The 22,457-nt window shown below is 33.6% G+C and overlaps 3 protein-coding genes and 1 non-coding gene across 4 annotated transcripts; 1 reads left to right on the plus strand and 3 right to left on the minus strand.

The window, feature by feature from the left end:
• Window positions 1–424: 424 nt before the first annotated feature.
• LOC125576858 lies at window positions 425–531 on the minus strand. The gene has a single exon (XR_007315281.1). It is a non-coding gene; the product is annotated as a small nucleolar RNA R71 (small nucleolar RNA).
• A 13,019-nt stretch (window positions 532–13,550) lies between these two features.
• Window positions 13,551–16,585, plus strand: LOC106357468 (agamous-like MADS-box protein AGL62). The gene is made up of 2 exons (XM_013797131.3): window positions 13,551–15,115; window positions 16,005–16,585. The coding sequence occupies exons 1-2, from the start codon at window positions 14,810–14,812 to the stop codon at window positions 16,413–16,415; spliced, it is 717 nt and encodes a 238-aa protein (XP_013652585.2). The 5' UTR covers window positions 13,551–14,809; the 3' UTR covers window positions 16,416–16,585.
• A 226-nt stretch (window positions 16,586–16,811) lies between these two features.
• On the minus strand, window positions 16,812–21,894 carry LOC106355436 (protein NRT1/ PTR FAMILY 4.2-like). Its single transcript, XM_013795384.3, has 4 exons — window positions 21,569–21,894; window positions 21,273–21,490; window positions 20,654–21,162; window positions 16,812–20,579 (listed from the first exon to the last, which is right to left on the minus strand). Exons 1-4 carry the CDS (start codon window positions 21,663–21,665, stop codon window positions 19,847–19,849), a joined length of 1,557 nt encoding a protein of 518 aa, XP_013650838.2. The 5' UTR covers window positions 21,666–21,894; the 3' UTR covers window positions 16,812–19,846.
• Window positions 17,014–17,702, minus strand: LOC106355435. The gene is made up of 2 exons (XM_013795383.1): window positions 17,653–17,702; window positions 17,014–17,557 (listed from the first exon to the last, which is right to left on the minus strand). Exons 1-2 carry the CDS (start codon window positions 17,700–17,702, stop codon window positions 17,014–17,016), a joined length of 594 nt encoding a protein of 197 aa, XP_013650837.1.
• Window positions 21,895–22,457: the final 563 nt, after the last annotated feature.

Here is a 22,457-nt window from a genome sequence, read left to right on the forward strand (position 1 = left end):
AGAAGATGCAGGCGTCAATGGCGCTAACAACAATGGCCCACCTAACCAACAGCGAGCAGCTTTCCCCATTGGCACTTACGACCGTCCCAACATTCATGGTCATAGATTGGGAATCCGAGCACCCGCCGTGGCAGCCAACAACTTCGAGATCAAGTCGGGACTCCTCAACGTGATTGAGAACAACAAGTATCATGGCTTGGCTCTAGAGGATCCATTTGATCATTTGGACAGGTTCGACAGCTACTGTGGGTTGTCAAAAACCAATGGTGTGTCCGAAGATGCCTTAAAGCTCAAGCTATTCCCTTTCTCTTTGGGGGATAAGGCACGTCAGTGGGAGAAGTCTCTACCCAGCGACTCCATTACCACTTGGGATGACTGCAAGAAAGCATTCTTGGAGAAGTTCTTCTCTACTTCAAGAACTGCTAAGCTGAGAAACGAGATCTCGAGCTTTCAACAGAAGGGCTTGGAAGGTTTCAGTGAAGCCTGGGAGAGATTCAAGGGCTATCAAGCTCAATGCCCACACCATGGTTTCTCTAAGGAGAGCTTACTGAGCACATTCTACCGTGGTGCTCTCCCTAAGTACAGAGCCAGACTGGATACAGCTAGTAATGGGTTCTTCTTGGGGAGAACTGAGGAGGATGCAGAGGAGCTGGTTGACAACATGGTTAAGAGTGATGCAGTCTACAGTGGAGACCACGACAGAAGCAGTAGAACTGAGGATAAGCAAACGAGGAAGGAGTTGAAAGCTCTACAGGATAAGATAGACATCCTCCTTGCTGATAAAGCTACCCAAGAGCAGCTGCACTTTGTCGGCAACCCAAGCCAAGAGACACCAGCTGTTGTCCATGAAGTTGAGGGGTTGGAAGGTCAGGAAGAGCTGTGTTTCATCAACAACAATGGTAGCTGGTACAAGAAAGAACCCAACTTTCAGTACAACAACTACCAACAGAAGTCCTATTCCAACAACCAGCAGAGTGGCTATCCGCCAAGAAACAACCAGCAAGGCAGCTATCAGCCTCAGCAAAACCCCTCGTCTGGTTCCTCTGCTCCTCAAGAGAGCAGCACTGATACCTTACTGAAGCAAATCTTGGAGTCTCAGACTAGAAGTGAGAAGCAAGTTGGTTATGAGTTGAAGAACCTTCATTCCAAGATTGATGGGAGCTACAATGAGCTCAACAACAAATTCTCACACCTTGCTTCTACAGTCAGGAATTTAGAGAATCAATTTGCTTCCATGAACACTCACCAGAATCGCCAGCAAGGATCTCTACCTGGAAAGTCTGACCAAAATCCCAAGGAGGCCAAAGCTATCACCCTTAGGAGCGGTAAGCAGTTACCTCCTAGAACCCTCACCAAGGATGCTGAGAAATTAGGTGAGGGGGTTGCCATCAACATAGATGATGAAGTGGTGATTGTTGATGAGAAGATCAATGACGAGATCTTGGAGAAGATAGTGGAAGCCAAAGGTAAAGGAAAGGTTGGAGAGGAGAAGAAGACAGTAAAGGATGGTGAAGTTGTTACTCCAGCAAGTGAAAGTTCTTTTGTTCCTCCTCCCTATGAACCCAAACTTCCATTCCCTGGTAGATTCAAGAAGCAGCTGCTAGAGAAATACAAAGCTCTGTTTGAGAAGCAAATGAGTGAAGCTCAGGTTGCAATGCCCATCATCGATGCTTTCATGTTGATTCCTCAATACAACAATTTCCTGAAAGATGTTGTAGCTGCAAAGAAGAAGGAGATGGAAAGCATGATGAATCTTACCCATGAGTGCAATGCCATCATCCAGAGGCTTGATGTTCCAGAGAAATTAGAGGATCCAGGAAGCTTCACACTACCTTGTGCTCTTGGACCTATGGTATTTGAGAAAAGTCTCTGCGATTTGGGAGCTAGTGTCAGCTTGATGCCTTTGTCTGTTGCAAAGAAGCTTGGATTCACTCAGTACAAGAAGTGTAGACTCTCTCTGGTGTTAGCTGATCGTTCAGTGAAGTATCCTGTGGGCATCTTAGAGGACCTCCCTGTGAAGATTGGAAGGTATGAGATACCTACAGATTTTGTGGTGCTTGAGATGGGTGAGGAGGCTCAAGACCCATTGATTCTAGGAAGGCCATTCTTAGCTACAGCAGGAGCTATTGTTAATGTGAAGGAAGGCACGATTGATCTCCATTTGGGTAAAGAGAACATCCTCCACTTTGACATCAAGAGGAAAATGAGGAAACCAACTGTGTTCGGGCAAGCCTTCTACATTGAAGAGATGGACATCCCTGCTGATGAGCACCTTGAAGAGTTACCACCTGAGGACGACGAGGAGGGAGCATCTCCCTCTACTCATTCCCTATAGAAGGTAACCCACCACACTCCCTTGTATATACCATTTCATTTTTGCATATTAGTCTTCTTTTCGGTATCTCTCTCTCTACTTGACGACACAGAGACTGTGTCACTCAAGTTTGGGGGAGGTACCAAGTATTTGATCATGTTTGCTTTGATGTTGTTTCATTGAGTCATGCATGGCATACCTATTTGCATAGAAAAAAAAAAAAAAAAAAAAAAATCAATCATTTAGTTTGCATCATTTGCATTTTTAGGAGAGTCTAGAGCATATAGGTTGCATTCACTTGCATTGGGAGCAATGATTTGAATGCCTTGTAAAGAACACTACGTTGCACTTGACTAGCTTTTGCACCTCTCAAAAAGACTTGTATGTTTCGAGCCTTGAAAACTCTTCCTGAAACTTGTTGATTGCTGAAACTCAGTCTTTGAAGCCAACTACAACCTTATTAGAAATGAATGAACTTAATGCTTCTTGCTTAGGGTCCCTTGTGTACTGAGTCATGGCTATACACACTGGAGTTGTCACATCTTTTATGCCAATCTTTTTGACAAACTCTAGTGGTAGACCACACTCCCAAAACCTTTCCTTCCTTTTAAGCTTTCATTGTTTGATGAGTGAGACCTTCTTCGGAAAGTCTTACATGCGCATAATGTTGAGAGTATCGGGAACGACAATGCTTGATCTTCATTTTTGCTAGATTGGACACTCTTTTGTCTAGCTATAGGTGGGAGGGTGAGTGTTGTGATCATGATTTGGGAGAAATGAAAAATAAAAAGGATAGACTCTTTGTGCTTAAGTGAATTGATTTTCTGGGATAAGTAGAGAACCTCTAGCTCTAGTTTTGAAAAGTCTTGGCCCCCAACCTAAAAAAAAAAATAATATATATATAAAAAAAAAAAAAGAAATCGAAAAAAAAAAAAAAAAAAAAAAAGAAAAGAAAAGGGGGCTAGCAAAGTTGTTAGGAGCTAAGAAATGTTTTGAGGTTGTAGAAAAATCCCTTGTAGATTTCAAAAAGAAAGAGTTAAAGTTCTTAAGATCTTTTGGTGAGAGATGTGAGTTGGGTTTGACATTTGGGAATGATTGTGTAATTGTATGTTTGGGAAAAGGGTAGAACAATGGAGATTAAGCATTGTATGCATGAGTTGGTCCCTTTCTTAGATATATTATGTGCAATGTCAAGGCTACTTGTTTTGAGAGTAAACCACCTTAAAGATCATATGTTTTGAACCTCTTGAATCACTTGAATAAAAGCCTTCCTTTACCCAACCAAATGACTTGGACCAACTGACCATTTGCAAGAATTCACCTGATGTTTTGTGCTTAATGAATGTGAGAGTTGGTTGATTTGAATGTGTGGATGCTTGATGATGAGTGTAAGAACAAAAAGAGTTAAGATAGGCCTAGAGAAGCTAGAGTGTAATAAGAGAGTGTGCTAGTTGTGTTTCTTTTGGCTATGCGCTCCCTCCTTCAACCTCTCTCCCTATGAGTTCTAGAAAGTTCACTTGTGGACAAGTAAAAGAACAAGTTTGGGGGAGTTGATATCTTGCATATTTGCATTGTTTTATCCATTCATCCATGAGCATTTTCATCATATAGATTAGGTTTCAGACATGTTTAGGTTGCATTTTGCATACATGAGTCTCTATTAGGTACTGGAATACCACATGAGGCTATTTGGAGCTCAAAAGAGGTGAAAAGGTGACCATTGAACGAACCGAGCATGGGAGCGACCTCCCGGAGCGACATCACGAAGTCGCTGTGTCCCACTTCTCAGAGCGACCTACCAAGGTCGCTCAAGATCCAGAGCGACCCGTTGGAGTGACTGCACAAAGTCGCTCGCGTTTTCACGTCCGGAGACACACAACTCGCTCTCGGAGCGACCTCTCGCAGCGACCCAGCGAGGTCGCTCCCGAAGCTTGGAGCGACCTGTCCAGAGCGACAGGGAGAAGTCGCTCGCCATCTTGGTTCCCGGAGATAAGAAATCGCTCTCGGAGCGACCTCTCGCAGCGACCCAGCGAGGTCGCTCCCGAAGCCTGGAGCGACTTGTCGGAGCGACGAGCCGAGGTCGCTCCGTGTTTTGTTTCTGCTCGAACTTGTGATTTTTCAAGGGCATTTTGGTCATTTCATTATGCACGTTTTTATTTTCTAAACCTATGTTTTATTACTCTGTAAGCCACCAGGAGGCAGATCATCTTTGTTCTTAGAAAAACCACCAAAAACCTTTGGAAAGGGATCTCTTTGAATGAATTGATCAGTTTATTATTGAGAATTCTGTGTTCTTATCTATTTCCTGTGTTTCTCTACATGATTAATCTGAAATCCAATATGGGTTTAAGAGGAATCATGGAGATTAGTGAGTAATCACCTTTTGAATTCATGGGTTAGGGAGATTAAGGGTGATTAGGTTAGTTCTAGGATGTTTTAGTGTAGATCATTCTTGTTCCTTGCTAGTAGAGTATTCATAATGCATCTTCTGAGTTGGCCACTCAAAAGTTGATCAATAGACATTTCCCACCCAAAAGGTGTTCGATGAAATGCCTGAGACAACTCTCCTAGGCTTTTAGTATACTTTGCCAAAGACATTTGTTGTTAAAGGTACTAAGATAGCTAATAGACTTGTTAGTAATGATTGTTTTCATATTATTCAACCAAAGACATTTGATGTTTGAGATATGTTAACAAATGAGCATTCATCTAGACATAGAGCTTGCTTAGAATTGTGTCTAGGCTTAAGGTTGATAGTTTGATTGATCATTTGCCATCCTTAGTTCGATACTTGATCACCCAAGGTCTAATCCCTATGCCCATGAGTTCTCTTTTCCCTTAGTCAAGAAAGTATCATTCTGTCATTGCTTTTTAGTTTTAGTCATAGCTTAAAACCCATCTAAATCATTGGTTGCACTTAGATTAAGTGAGTACTTGCATTCTCAGTGCTTTGATATCCCTCAGAACTGGTTCGACAATCTTCTATACTACAACATTTGTCTTAGGAGCCTTGAAAACTCCTAACATCAAAGTATATCACAACTCTATTACAAAGTTACTATATTTTAGAATGAAAAATAAAGTGAACTATTGAAGATAGTCTTAGTAAACTTTCACGCCATATTACAATAGGAAATAAATAACAAGCCAATTAATGTTTGGTTATCCACTAATAGCATTTGTATTTTTTAAGACCATAAAACGGATTTCATCTTCATTGCACCACAATCCCAGTCTCTGCATAAAATCGTTTAGTAAACCAAAAGTTTTGAATCAAGTGTCAAAATCTAATTGAATTAACATTAAAATTCATTAGAAAAAAAACTTTAGTAAACGTAATTGATGAGAACATCACTAAACCAGATTATATAGATTATATATGTAACATGAATTAGATACAATTTTAAAAACATTTGGTTTAAGTTTGTATTAATTGTAAATTAATTCAATTTTTTTTCAAACAAAAAATCAATGATTTGATATATTTCCTATGGATTTAGTTGGACATAGAATTCAAATAAGAATTAACAAATTTCCTATAGAAAAGAAATCAACTATGTATTCCTAAAATAATTGAATATCTGACTAACTTAACATAACAAACCCCTAAATTAAACTATCACATTAATAACAATAATATATATATATATATAATTCCAAATCACACTTTACTATATTATACATTGTATATCTTTATTATATTCTTAAAATTTAAAATGCTATAGAATCTAATTAATTAATTTCAAAATACATTAAACAAATATTTAATAGTGGCAATTTAAAATATATATATTCAATCATATTAAAAAGAATTAAATTAGATAAATATTAAATTAAACATCCATGCGGGTGTACGGGTTAAAATCTAGTCTATATTATTAAAAGAGAAGTACACAAATAAAATAACCCTTAGTTTTTCAACTTATTTACAATGGCATGCCACTGAAGTTATTAATTAAGCTACCTTTTATGATTTTTTGTCTTTTCCTCTTTAATTAATACATTTCTAGAATCAAATTCTAACTAAAAATTATGGCAACAATAATTAATAAACCTAGCTATTAGTATTCTTGTCTTTTTCTACTTTATTATACATATGTGTGTTTGAAAATAATTAATTCCATATATACATTTCGTAATTACATACATTATATGGTAATTATTTTACTAATTCTACATATACATAATAAATAGTATACAACAATTTTATTATACATAATCATAAAATTTTGATCCATAAAAACAGTTTATACTACAATTTTATTATATATTATCATAAAATTTTGATCCATAAAAAATAAAAATACATTTATGTGACTTTACAGGTCATATTCTAAATAAATGGATGATATAATTAAGGGTTTACATGATAAAATAAAACTACTCAGTATAAACTATAAAATTATTGTGTTTAGAAATGTCATATTAAAAAAAAATTAACGAGTAAATTTTAAAATATATATTACCACTTATACAAATAAATATTTATTTATAAAAAAAACTAACACCTACGCGGGTGCGCGGATCAAACTCTAGTATAATTTAAATAGGATAAAGCGAAGTAGCCATGCATTCGATCTCTCGAGTGATCGAGACTGATTAGCCCCAAAAATGATGAATCAAAACCTCTTCACTGTGTTCAGGTGGTGGTTTTGATGAGTTTTTGTTGCTGATAGTCGCCATTAATCTTCTCAGATGAAGGAGATGAAAGATTTGATTATTAACTTACGGCGATAAGTAAAAAAAAAAAATCTCACCCAAAATATTAGAAAAACTTGGATTGACATTCGTCTCTGTCAGTCTCAGTGGATTTAGCTCAAACAAATTTTTTTCGGTGATATTTCTTTTGGCTTTTGATACCATGTAATTTGGCAAAACTCTTACCTTCATATATTACATTATGTAAACTATATATACACTGGATTCATTAGGGTATTTGTACAATATATGAAATGTTACATATTTCCTAATCTATCAGAAACTATCGATGCATACATCATCAAATTAAGGATCGATGAAAGACGCATGTACTAAAGTTGATGCTTACTTCTTTATTCTTTGTGTTCGGTTTGTATTTGTATTTGTAATGTTTTGTTATGATTTTTCACTGTTTTGATCATTTTGTAATATTTGGCCAATTTGTGGCTTTAGTATAAAATGTCGACCAAAAAAACAAGTAAACTTCAGAACTTATTTATTTCAACATAACAACACTAAACTTTGGGTGCTATTGGCATTAAATTATGAGTATTGCTTTTTTTGGTATTGTATTAAAAATTTGACCAAAATTTTTTCTTATGCTGGTTACTGAACAGATTCAAACATTACAAAAAAAATTACAACTATACTCTACGAATTTACAATAAAAAAATTAGCAAAGCAAAATACACATATACCAAATATTGGGATAGCAATTAATTAGATAAGTGAAATGATTAAACATTGTCTCAATATACTCTGCACATTTTATATGAATTACTATTGATGATCGATAAATGAAATTCGCGCACTATAATTTTTTTTTAATTTGTTTTATTATGTATTTGTAAAATTAATTTTCTTGTTTCAAATGTTTTAAAATCCATGATAAAAATTTAGAACCCCTATAAATATTTTGGATGAGTCTTAAAAACACATCATTAATTTTAATCACAGCAAACCAAATTTTGAAAAGTTTAAGTAATAATAATTTAGAAAAAATCTTAAGAAATTGAGAAAATGATGTTTTTCTTAATAACTGATCAATGAGAAAAATTAAATTTAGTGAATAAATAATTTTGATATGATATTAATATATATATATATATATATATTTATTTATTTATTTATATTTTCCAAAACAAAGAGAAATTACAATTCGAAAAATATGAGGCAGGTGGTCGAAATCTTTGACTAGTTACTAATGAAATACATGTTTACCAATAAATCTACCACCATATTTATATATATATATATATATATATATATATATATATATATATATATATATATATTGGTTACAAATGCCAAAATGTAGAAACGAATTTGTCCACACATTTCCCCTAAAGATCCTCCCAAATTAGTTGGCTCCCATGATTTTGACATTTCCCTATCACTATCCAATTCACATCCCAACAGTGTTTCTTTCTTTATGTATTTTAATAATTTATAACTATTGTTACACATTACAATTTGTTTTTTTGTAACATATATATTAGAATTTGTATCTTTGGTTTTTCATGCATCAGTTTAACTGGAAATACTTTTTACTTTCTTTCTATAAAGACATATCACAATACCAATTTTCTACTTTTTATTCAATAATACGTAATTTTCTGTAACATATATAATCTAATCCCTATATTTTTAACTTTTAAGCAATTTAATTTGGATACGTAAAACTACAGTTGCTTTTTCTTATAGAATTTCCATTCATTTTTTAATTGTCATGGTTTCACCATTTCTGCCATAATGTCTATTGGCCGACATGAGAAAAAAAAATCCGTTTAAAAATAAAGAAAAAAAGGAAAGAAAAGTTTAATCATCGGTTTGTGTTGGCATAAAGAAAGATCGAAAACTGAAAATGATTAGAAATGAAGAAAAGAAATGGGTTTCTTGCTATCTTAGCCACACAACAAAATATTTTTGTGCCCTTTCCCATCATGGTAAGTGGAAACCAAGTCTTCAACCTTAAAAGATACATAAACATGTGTAGAAACTATAAATCTGGAAAACTTAAACTATTCCAATTTTGGCACTCCCAATAATGGATCTCTTCGCTACCTGCTACGGCCGGTAGGTAAACTAATTGACACATAAAATAATAGTTTTCAAATATTTGTTGATAATGTAAAAAAATCTTGCCTACCCAATTAAGTTATGCCACGTAGTGGATATGCCACATATATGATCCTACGTACGATATTTTACCCTCCCTTACCAATGTCACCATCGTCGATGTGACACCTTTATAGAAAACATAATCATTCATGAAAATAACACGACAGTAAAAGTCAATTTGTCTGTGAATAGCACCATTGAAAGTTGGCTGCTTCCAGTGCCAATTACATATACGGAAGCAATAATCGGTTAAGACCTGAATAGATCAATGAAACATGTATTTAAAATTGAAATCGAGATCGTTACAAACCGTCAGATGTTTAGAAGTTTATGTTTACTGGTGGCTGTAAGAACACCACATTGGTAAATGTTTTCAAAATGGAGTTTAGACAAGAAAATATATGATTTTAATATAACATAATGAATGAATTAAAATTTAACACTAATAAGAAATTGAACCCGTTCAAACAAGACATACCAGATTTTGATTCCCACGACTATGCAAATATTTTTGCACTTTATAAATATTTTTGATATTATTAGAAATGTTTTAAATATATAATTTTCATTTTAGTGTTATATATTATGTAACTCTATATTATTGTTTATATTTCTTAGTCTGTATTATTAATATATAGTAATTTGTTTGATACATTTTACTTTGTTATTAATTTTTATTATTTACAAATATATTTTTGAGTTAGATACAATAAAATAACAATTTAAAATAATCAAATAGAAAACCTCTTTTAAAATATTTTTTTAATTTATACATTTTTCATATAATATATTTTAAAATTTTATTTATTTATATCATAGAAAATATATATGTTTAAGATAATTTATATTTACATGTTGTGTTTTATTTTAGCATATATCATTTTAGTATTTTATGGGTTTTATAACTAAAGATACTGTTTTGTTTAAATAATATAGCTCTATTATTTATAAATTTTATACATAGTAGAATCTATCATATTATTTTAGTAAATTTTATTGATATATAATATTTTTGGATGTTATCATATTTAAGTTTTTTTTAATTAATATTTCAAAATATTAGGTTACTTTAATTTTTACAACATATATAGTTTGTTTTTCGTTGTGCATTTTAAAACGTTATTCTTTATTATCAATCATTTTATCTTTTTAAAAATTTGAAATATTATAATTTTGAGTTTGAATATTTATTTTGAAAAATGTATATTTTGTCAAGAAAACTTCAAAAAAATTACACAGCTATTTTTGAGTTTGGAAGATTACATGAATTTTAAATTTGTTTTTACTAATACATTAATACATTATTTTATAAAAATATTTTAATTTATGGTAATATTTTATTAGTTTTTCTCAACAGATTTTGTTATAATTAAAGTAAAAAATAAATTAAAACTAAAATTTAATTTGTCATTAATATTTTAAATGAATTATTAAAATTTCAAGTTTTCTTATAACACATTTCTTAAATAGTATATGAACTAAAGCTTATTATATACTATTATATTTTTGTATATATATATATATATTTAAACAATATATTGTTGAGAGTTTCAAAATAAACAAAAAGATAATATATAGTTGTAGATATAAAATTTTAACTTGTGTTAATAAATTTACTTTTGTATAAAAATATGATATAGTTTATGAATTTTAGCTCATTTAATGATGAGTGATAATTTATTTAAATGTAACAATTTTAAAAAAAATTTCTTAATTTTCATTTTTAATTCATAAATCACTTATATTTTTTTATAAAATACAGAATATAATTATAAAATTTTTATTTTCTTGTTTTAGAATAAAATTTTAATTAAATTTAATGTATAATAATATTATATTACTAATTATGAAATTAATTAATGTGTTATCTTATAAAAATATTTAATTTTTTGTAAGATTTTATTAGATTGTTTCTCAACAGATTTTGTTATAATTGAAAAAATAAAATTTAATTTATTGTTGATTTATTATTAATGTAAATAATCAAATATATAATATTAACTAATTCTTTAAGTGGTTTTATTATGACTGTTAATCGTAGATAAAAATATGATCCTAAATTAATAGATTAGATGTAATAACCGATTAAGACATGAGTCTGTAAATACTTTGCTGTAAAAAAAAATAAAAAAAAAAACCGATTAAGACTAGCGATCCGAATAGATCAATGAAACATGTATTTAAAATTTAAACCGAGATCGTTACAAACTGTCTGAAAAGATGTTTTAAAGTTTATGTTTGCTGGTGGCTGTAAAAGCACCACATTGGTAAATGTTTTCAAAATGGAGTTTAGACAAGAAAATATATGATTTTAATATAATATAATGAATGAATTAAAATTTAACATTAATAAGAAATTGAACCTGTTGAAACAAGACATATGTATTAAGAGTTTCTCATAAAATTTCATAAATTTTCATATGAGATTCTCTTTTTACTCTCTTTCATAATTTTTGACCATTTTCATTTTATATATTACTCAGATACTTGTTGAGTTCTCTATAACGTAGATACTCAAACCTTTGGACGCGGACTTTGAAAGTTCAAATTCATGAATGATTCATTTTAGGGACTTGTCCATGACTTTGTTTGACGGTATTTCTATAAAAATGGACTACTGCATGTTCAAGAGAATCGTAACTTTGTTCGTCGGTTCTATCGTTAAGCTTTGCACATCTCATTGGTAAAATAAACAAACAAACTAATGTTTTTGGTCTAATAAACTAACTAACAAACTAATGTTTGAGTCACATATCATATTATCAATCATTTTTGAGCATGACAAATTTTATTTCTAAATCACAGAAACAAAGCTTTGTTATTGGAGATAGCTTGCTTTTTTCCCTTGACAAGATCTATTGAGTAAACTAATCTCGGTCCATTAGACTATGTCGACTTAAATATTAAAAAAGAAAAAGAAAAACGCCTATAAGTAGAGAAGACCTAGTTCAAAGAAGACATAATGAAATTCACGCAAAAATCAACACAAGAATTAGAAGGTTCACATCTTAATTGTTTTTGTCGAGTTCTTAACTTAAACGAGTTTTTTATATTTTCTTGTAATCAACCTTTGATATCTCAGTATACGTCTTTCAAATAACTTATCATTGAATTTGTGCCTATTTAATTGTATGTGCCAAATTCAAATTAAGTAATTATCATTATCTATAGAAAACTAAAAAGTAACGCCAAGAAAGATCATAACTGGCTGGAGACGATACTCATATATGCACATGCACTATCCCGTCGGTCACAGATTTCACCACTATGATGACCATGATTCAAAACCTAATATAATGGAACGTCTCAATCAACAAGATAACCAAACAAAGCAATCAATGAGCGCCTAGATGTCCTAGTCGCCGGTTTTACACCACCTGATGATGGAAACTACAAGAAAATAATTCTCCTATACAAAATTGAATCTAACAGTTCAAGGAGCCACAATGACTCAGACCAACCACACAACATCTCAACAAATTGATGTTCTTCGGAGTTTGATATAGGATCAAAGATCCATTTGGTAAAGAGTTTGGCTCCCGGGAAATAGTGTGTCCTTTTTAAAACGCAAAAGACTCCTTCACATAAAGATCACCAACGTCAGAGTCCAATATTGGGTTAAGCTAAAAGTACTATATTTCTCAGGCGAATATGATCCTAGCGATTATATGATTGTGTTCAACATAGCCTTGGAACAAGCACAATTTACCGCTGAGGAGAAAGATGCAGAATATTATGAATTGTTCATGGAAAATTTCAACAGACCGGTTTTGACATGGTTCTCAAGGCTCAAAGAGGATTTTGTTGACAGTTTTTACGGACTGTACCGAATTATTTAAACATTACTCGATGTTCATCTGACAAGGGGATTCAGCGAGAAAGAAGAGCTCATGGTTTTCATGGAAAAATTTAAAGAACTGGTCTCCAAAGTTCACGTTCTAGATGCCACAGCAGTGGAGTCTCTGCGTAATGCACTGTGGACACACTCGCCCTTCAAAAAAGATCTATACACTAACAACAACATCTCGTTGGAGGATGCTCTCCATCGTGTCCACTGCTTTATCACAATGAAAGAAGATAAACATGCCTACATGATTAAGCACAATGCGATCAAGAGCTTCATAGCCGTAAAAGTTGAATATACATATCAAGAACCTCGAAAACACTCATCCTACAACAAGCAAGATAAGAAAAATTCAAACTATTTACTCTGTTGCCGGGAAGAACCTATTGATTCAGCTGTAATCATTATGGTCAAAATCTAGGTTAGATTCTTTCTTATTATACTCAAAAGACTTTTAAAAAACAAATCTGACCTGAAAATGAAATGCGTTTGGCAAAAAAAAAGATCGGCGTCATGCTTTTTTTTTGTCAGCAACAAAACAGACTAATATAGATTCTGTAAACCAAACTGGTAGCTCCGCATCCATATGGACTACAAACGAAGGTTGCTTTCTTGCACTACGTGCTAGACTGTCCGTCCTTGAATTAAGCGTCCTTGATATATGGATGAGCTCTGAGCTGTGAAAACTTCTTTGCAGGATCTTGATATTCATCCAGATAACTTGTAAATGCGGGTCATTCTTCAGGTTCAGAAACCATCTTCAGCAACTAAGAACAATCCGTCGCAAAAGTAACAGTATGTCTTAAATTCCTCATACATTCCATTGCCCAAATGAGCGCTTTTATCTCCGAATGAAGGGGTGATTGATACACTCTAGTATTCCTTGCTCCCATCAAACTATCAAATCCTTCCAAAGTACTACACCATCCTTGTCCCGAATATCTATCATGTTCTTTCCATGATCCATCCGGAAAACACCATCTACCAGGGATAGTGGGTACCGTTGCGTTCACTACCGATCGGGCCTGATCAGATCTCTGTGCATGATTAATTTGCGCCTCAGCCCAGAGTACCGACTCTGTTTCCGCCAACTTGAAAATATCGCGGGGGTCAATATTCAAATTGATAAAAACTTTGTTGTTTTTTCCTTTCCATATATACCATAGAATCCATGCAAAATGGTGATCGGCGTCATGCTTAAAATTGAAGAACTTGGTTATTTCAACTAAATATCTCCAACTAAGTGAAAAATATTTTTTCTCCGCACATGAAAAACATGCATCAGTCTAAAAAGCAATTACTAGTGTTTTCAGTTTTAACTATGTTCTTACATATTGAACAACAATAACTATTTTCATATTAGAAAGATAAGAACTACAGTAAATTTTATTTTCATATATACGAAAGTGTATTTTTCAAAAAACTTATATAATGGTGTAATTTTTAAAATAAAATCTCGAGTAATAGTATTTCTCCAAATTTTCCCTAAACTTTAAGATAATTAAATACTTTTGGGGAATATTGTAAGAAAATCTACTTCTATATTTTCGTGGAAAATAAATGGTACATTTTGACAGATCATGGTGCATAACAGATATCATTCCATTTTAAATATCATAATTGTATCTTACATATTAAGTATGAGGATGACTATTAAAAGTTTGAAGTGGAAATAAAAAAAATCTCTAAAATTGTCATAAAGTCAAAGATATATTTACTTTAAAATGACATAAAAATTAAATACCCATATGTAACAACTCTCTATAAATAACAAATATACTCTTTCATTTCCAACATCATCTTTTATTTATTTGTTAAAAGTATTTTTGAGAATGCCAGAAAACAAAAGAGGTCGTCAAAAAGTACCGATTGCGAAAATGGAGAAGGATGCCAACCTTCAAGTTACCTTTTCAAAGAGACGACAAGGTCTTTTTAAAAAAGCTAGTGAACTTTGCACCTTATGTCGTGTAGGAATGGGAGTAATTGTGTTTTCACCAGGCCAAAAAGTATTTTCTTTTGGCAATCCAGATGTTAAATCTGTACTCGATAATTTCAAAAATCACAACCATAATCCTCTTTTATATACCCAAGACGGTTTGAACCCAACAATCCAAAATCTCAACAGCTTACTTACTCAGGTAAACATCAATTATTTTCTTCTTTGTACGCTTCTATAAGATTATGAAGTATTCTAAATATATATACTCCAAAGCATCGTTTATAATGAGTATTATATATATTAAATGTTTTCTCTAACTGTGCGCAAGATATACGATCATGAAAATTTTTAGTTTTCTGTAATTATATTTTTCCACGATTAAAAAGAGCAAATAGTTTTCTAGACTGTGCCAGGATTAAAAACTGATGTATGTTTTGTAAGAATCTCGCTCATGTTTAGAAACATATATATGTTCTAATTGTAAATTTCCATGGTCAAATTAATTTGAAAGTTCATTGTTAAACTAGGTTTACTTTATATTCATATGAAAAAGTATTGAATACTGTTAGGGATCTTCTGAATTTCTTTCTTGTTTCGGTTTAGTTTTCTAGTAATAAATTTTATTTACTGTATTAAAACAATATATATTTTTATTTGGCTCGGTTTCAATATTTTCATTTTTGATTTATATGTTTATTAATCGAAAACCATTCTTATATTTAGTTTTCATGAATTTTTATTGTATTTATTTTATATAATTATAAACCAAACTTTTTGAAACATTAAAATAATATTTACATTTCTCTAAATTATAAATATACTATTTTCTATAGTTTATTGAATAATTATCGATTACAAAGAAATATTTATTAAAAGTATGTTTATTACATATAGTTCTATTACTATATATTATATTTTAATCAATCGATGCTTATTTTGTTTAATCAGTGTACAATATAAAAAAAAAAAAAATCAGTGTACAATATCAGACTATATCTGTATACTACTGTTTTTAAGAACATCGGTAAAAAACTACATATTCTATTTCAGTTTGGTTTTACTGTTACACATGATAAAATTCATTGCAGGAGATGGCAATCCTTGAAATGGAGAAAAAAAGGAAGAAAGAGTTGGATGAGATAAAAAATAAGAGAGAAGAAACAGAAAAATGGTGGGAAAAACCTCCGAATCAACTTGACTTAAGGCAAAACACTTGTCTAACTAGTGCTCTGGAAAATCTGAAAATGGAGTTGGTAAGTCAACGGTCCCAACACTTGCAAGCAATTGATCCTCCCAATCATTATGGCGAAAGTTACAACAACATTGTTGGTGGTGGCAATGTCGATCTTTTCGACCAAACAAGAATGTTCGATGGGAATGCATCCAACTATAATCCCAATTCGATTATTTCTAATCATGGACCCATGTTCGCAAATAATGATAACACCAATGTCTTTGAAGCACTCGGTCCAAGATCCAATCTGAATTTGCCTGAGTAGAACCATGATCAATACAAGGACCAAGGTCTGAAGGAAGAAGGAAGAGGCAACATAATCCCAATCATGATTTTCATCACCTTCGACGTTGTTATCTTGTTTGTCTATTTTAAATAATTTAATCTGTTGACAAAAAAATCAATAATCTATGTATAAGATATTTGTTTCTTTTCCTTTTGTTGTTTTTCTGTTCTGTCAACATTTTCTTTGATGTTGTTTGTTGTGTGTGTTTAGCATGTGTGCATCTTTTACTTAGTCCATTCGTTAAACCATGTAATTTCATATGGACTGTCCTTACTGTTACATTGTGCGATGCAGACCACGCTGAACAAGGACAGAATAGATAACTGCATAAACTAGTGGATCTTCATTGCTTAGCATAAACATAATTTTTTTTTTGGTATGAGACATTCTTTTATGGTATGAGTAACTTATCATTTCATAATAGTCTTTTTTTTTTGTTGATAAATATGTGAATTTCATTAAAATGAAGCTAATTTGTACAAACAAAAAGTTATGCAATAAAGCCAAACGATGCCATAAAAAGTTAAAAACACCAAAAAAACTTTGAAATTGGTATTATACATCACCAATTAACATTTCAAAAATGCTTTAGCCAAACTTGCATGAGACCTCTGAATTTCCTTCGCTTTTTCCTTGCAAGGATTGAGTTACGTATTAGCCTGTCTAGGTCATTGAGGATCTTTTGAGGCGTAGAAGAGGTTGTGTTGTGAAGATGGTTATTAATGCGTTCTGCCGAGAGCTGGTAGATTGTTGCTTGAGCAGCAAGCCAACGGAGCGTTGTAGGGCATGTGGAGTCTGATGAACTAAGCCAGTCACCAAAGGCTGTCCAAGTATGGAACAGAGTAGGCCGGTAGCTTAGACGTTTGGTCACAAGGTGCCAGACTTGTTCACTGAAGCTGCATCTCAGAAATAAATGGTCTCTTGTCTCAGCACATCCATCACAAAGAAGGCAAGATGCATCAATACATGGGTCCCAAGTAGCAAGCCGTGCGCGAGTAGGCAACCTATCCTGTTGAGTAACCCACATATGAAAGGCGTGCTTTGGAGTATGACCTTTAAACCAGACAAGAGAAACCCAATCAACTTTCTCTCCTCTATGCCTGATAGCTTCCCATGTAAAGCTGGTGTGAAACTTAGACAAGCTGACTTAATTTACGAACCATTTATAAATGTCAGGAGATCCAGATTGAGCTGGTAGCGGCACTGAACAGAGCACCTGAAGATGCTCCGCTTTAGGCGATCTGGCAGGACGGATAAGCCAGCCATTGCTTGGACAGCTCTCTCTCTCTCTCTCTCTGATTGTTGCATTCAGCGGTATACGGAGATACTGAGGCCCATTATAACCAAAGAACCTGATCAGAGGACCTAGTGGCAGCCAATGATCATACCAGAAGCTGGCCGAAATACCATTTCTCACTTCGCATCTTAATTAAAAATTGTTCAGCTAAGGGCCGGATGCGAAGGATGGATTTCCAAATCCAAGACTGGTGCTTCTTCTCACCAAAGCTCCAAAAGCTTGCACCTTTTAGCCTGTTTCTTTTCATCCAAGATACCCACAGAGATTCATTTTCACAGTGAAGCAACCACAACAGTTTGAGGGGAAGAGTTTCATTTCAGAATAATTGATGGCTTGTTTTCAATCTTTCTTTCCTAGCTTTCATGTGACGTATGTTGTTTTTCCTTGCAGGACAAAAGCCTGACTGCTACAATTCATGTGAAGATGTTCGTGACACGTATAGAAACAAATGTTGGGATTTTATGAATCCAGATTTGATTGACCAAGTGGGTGCTAATAAAAAGGTTTCTCACCTTATTGGATTGAAATTTCAAATATATGGTTTATAATTCAGTAAAACAATCAGTTTTGTAAAATATATAGATTGTATTCACATTTATGTACTGCTAAATATCATATATGTAATTGCAATTTATTTTAGCATGTCCTAGCTGGTCACTGAGCTAACGATTATCATCCTTACTTGATTGCTCCATGGGAAGCTTACGGTTGTCTCATTGAGTCTTCTATTGTATCCATCTGAGGTCCTGTTAAGGCATTTGTCGACATTTTGCCATCTCTAACTTGCATGTTTAATATAAAATTTATCTGCAACCTAACAAAAGCATGCAATACCCATCTCTTCTTTTGTGGTGTGGTTTTAATATTTACAGGCTCATGCCATCTTCTTGAAGAATGTGAACAAGTCCGTGATTGATACAGTGGTACGTTCTCCGCTTATATTAGTAATATATTTACTATCTTCAAGGTCTAATTTACTTTGGTCCATTGTGGTAGACTAGACATATTGAACATGTGCATGAATAAAAGCAATACCGAACTCTGAGAGTGGAGCTGGCAAATGCGGCTAAATAGCTGGTCCAGATGTGGAAGGCGGCGGTCAGCTATTTCTATGGCTGTAGGCAATTGGCCGTGGGTCAGACTTCAACGAGAAAGACCAGATCCGGTAGATAGGATTATTATCCTATTTCCAGGGGCTCTATGTGCCAGATCTGGACAACCCGGCGCTCAACTCTTCTTCCGGCGATGGCTCTGTTTTTATGCTCACGTCCACAGGTGTTCTCTCTTCCTCCCCGATGTCACCTACTTTTTTTTTTAAAGGGTTAAACCCTGATCTATTAAAAACACAGACCTAACTCCCGGGTAGAAGGTGCAACCTACGGATGGATCCTCTTCCGGGTACTCAAATGGGCCGTAAGCATGGACCCATATCCGCGTGGCCACATGTAGAGCTAATAATTTCGGACTAGAGGAAAGTCAGATGTCACCTACTTTTTCCCTTCCACTTAGCCACTATTTGTCTTTAATCCCAGCCGGAGGTTACTGTTTTGGTTGCCGTTTAGGGTTCAAAATCAATAAATAAAAAGTTTCACTAAAAAAAAGAAAAAAAAAACTGCAACAATGAAGATGAAGACATAAGTTGGTGTAGCTACGGAATCAGAGCATTTCTCATGTGATTTTATGCGTCACTATAAGACCGTTACTCGTTTCCTTGCACAATTGTTTTTTGTTTCGTTTCACAGAACAGATATATATACACCAAACCAATTCCGCTGTACGTATAATGGTGATTATGCCAATTGCCAACTATGTCAACCCTAAAAGTAAAAGGTTTAAAGAATGTGATGCATAACATGCAACTGATTCCCAGTATACATAATTTATTTTTTGCAGTAAAATAATAATTCAAAGCTTCTTTGTGAAACTCAGTATTTTATGAATAAATATTTTCAAAATTCATTTAATTTGTCAACAATATTTATGATATTCATGTTGAATCTGGATGATGACATATCAAAATAATACAACATACTAGATAATACTAGAACTATATCTCATGGACATTTTTGACATAATTCATACATATTTGATACTTTACTATTTCGTTATTCGCTTAATATCCTTTCATCCAGAAGTTATAGTTAAGGAGATTAAGAGTATTAAGAACAAAAAGGACCACATAAAACAATTCAAGACTTGTCTCGTTGAGATCTTCTCCACCAAGCCATTGATGGCCAAGCCAACCTGTGATGGTATTGGTAACTTCCACAAGAGCTGTGCTAAGGAAGAAACCAAATGCGGTCGAACACCAGCCCAATGCCGTGCTCATACTCTTCATGTTCGATGGAGCTTCTCTATAAAAGAAATCTAGCATCCCTCCAAATGCCAACGTATCAGCCACAGTTAGCAAGAGATACTGAACCATTAGCCATAAAACAGATATTTTGAAGTCGGAATGAACCGCTACATATTTCCTCGTCGTCTCCACAATCGCTGCAATCACCATCGAAAAAGATGAGAGAGCTAGGCCAAGTCTGATGCGATATAAATTAAAGCTTGGTGATATGTCTAATGAGATTCTTTTTTCAAAATAGTCATATAAAGGTGCAGATAAAATCACGAGGAGTAGAGGAATAGCGACTAGAGAAGGCACGGGGATCTCGAAGGAACCAAAGAGTTTTCTGTCCATGATCATGCCTTGTTGTACCGAGAAGGTCGATAGTTGTGCCAAGCAGCAGTTCATAGCAATCGTGCTAAAAAAGATTGGTAGGAGACCCAAAAATGTTCTTGTTTCCGCAACTTCTATTGCTGAGATGTTTTTGTTCAACATTGCTTTATCTAAACACCTAAAAAATAGCTTCAAGTAAATATAAAATATTTTTTTAATACAAACAATAATCAAATGAGTTAGACCACTTACTTCAACTTGTTATGAGAAATGCCCTCGTCTGTAGAGATAAGACTTTGCATCATCTCCTCATCCAAAGCAGACTTATTTCGGTTTCGTGCAGCAGAAACAATCACTTTTGTGATCCTTGTCAATGAACTTCCAGTAGGAGACTTGAATCGATAAAACGGTAACCCTGCCATGAAAATAAAGAGTGCAAGGGCTAGAGTCCCGGCTGAGATAGTAAAGCTCCAAAACCAACCTTTGCTCTCCTCGATTGACACCACGATAGTTACTGCCAAGATGGATCCACAACATATAGAGAAGTAAAACCAATTAAAGAATCTTGAGATCAGTCTTGGATTTCCCCTGTCAAGTTGATCGCCTCCATGGGTGGGCAACGAGGCTTTGATACCGCCAGCACCAAAAGCCATCGCATAAAGTCCTGTAAAAAGAATCGTTGCTTGAAGAGTTGAGGGTGTTTTATCACTCTCAGGCTGGAGCTTCGGGCTATAAGATTGGAATGTCAGCAAGATTAATCCCTATTAAGATGAGTAAGCCGTAGCGTTAAAATGTGATATTCTTTTTGATATTAAATACACTATGTAAATGCCAGGTCCGTTTAGGTGCAGCTTTATGAAGTTTAAATTACCATGAGTTCTAAGCAACAAAAGATGATGAAAGTTGTGAAATTAGTGAGGAAAGAATCGGCAATAAAACCACCAAGAAGAGTGAGCAAAAACGTTGTTCCCATAAAGTTAGTGACCATGTTTGCTGCTGTGGCTGGTGAATAGTGCATCGAACTCATGAAGTATTCAACGAAATTGAATCCATTAGCAACGAACACTATGTTCTCCATCACCTCTACAACTACAGTTACCACAACAAATACATATATAGATATTACTTTCTTACAAATAAAGAACATTTCAGATTACTTATTTTTACCACAAGCAATAGCTGCCGGTCCGATCCCACCATGTTTGCCAGGGATTGCCTCTCTACCTTTCCAATCTTCAAACCTCTCTTCTATTTCATTCTTCATAGCTTGGTTATATGAAATACAAATAGTTTGTGTATGCGTTTATACGTGGATGTATTTTATAAAATGATAACTCTAAATTAGTAGATTATAATAACTATTTATATGTATCTAAACAACTATCAATCAATATTAGATTCTCAAACATGCTAACAAATTCAGATATTTTTACAAAGGAAATATATAAACCTATTTAACTTATTGGTAATATGAAAGAAATCCATAAGATCAATTAATATTTAAAATTTTTAGATAAGCAATTTATACTATATTTATTTAATAAAGGTTCTGCAAATGAAATTGTGCGTTTAAGGTTATTTAAATAAAAGAGCAGATTCTTTTATTTCTTTTTTTTTTTTTTTTTTTTTTTTTTTGACAGCAAGAAAATTTACAGACTCATATAGACTCTGTAAACCAATGTGGTAACTCCGCATCCATGTGTACGACGAAAGACGGTTGTGTCCGAGCACTACGTGCCAAGCGATCCGCCTTTATGTTTTCCGTCCTTGGAACATGAACAATCTCTGAGTTGGTAAAGCTTCTTCTCAAAAACTTAATGTCATCCAGGTAGCTTTCAAATGCCGGCCATTCTTCTGGTTCAGAAACCATCTTCACCAATTGAGAACAATCCGTTGCAAACGTGACCCGGTACTGTCGTAAGTTCTTCATACACTCCATTGCCCAAATTAGAGCCTCCAACTCCGCATGAAGAGGTGAAAGACTTGCCCTTACATTTCTTGCCCCTAACAAACCCTCAAACTCCGGAAGCGTGCTGAACCAGCCTTGTCCTGAGAA

The sequence above is a fragment of the Brassica napus genome, chromosome A7 (assembly GCF_020379485.1).
Source record: "Brassica napus cultivar Da-Ae chromosome A7, Da-Ae, whole genome shotgun sequence".
Lineage (NCBI taxonomy): Eukaryota > Viridiplantae > Streptophyta > Magnoliopsida > Brassicales > Brassicaceae > Brassica > Brassica napus.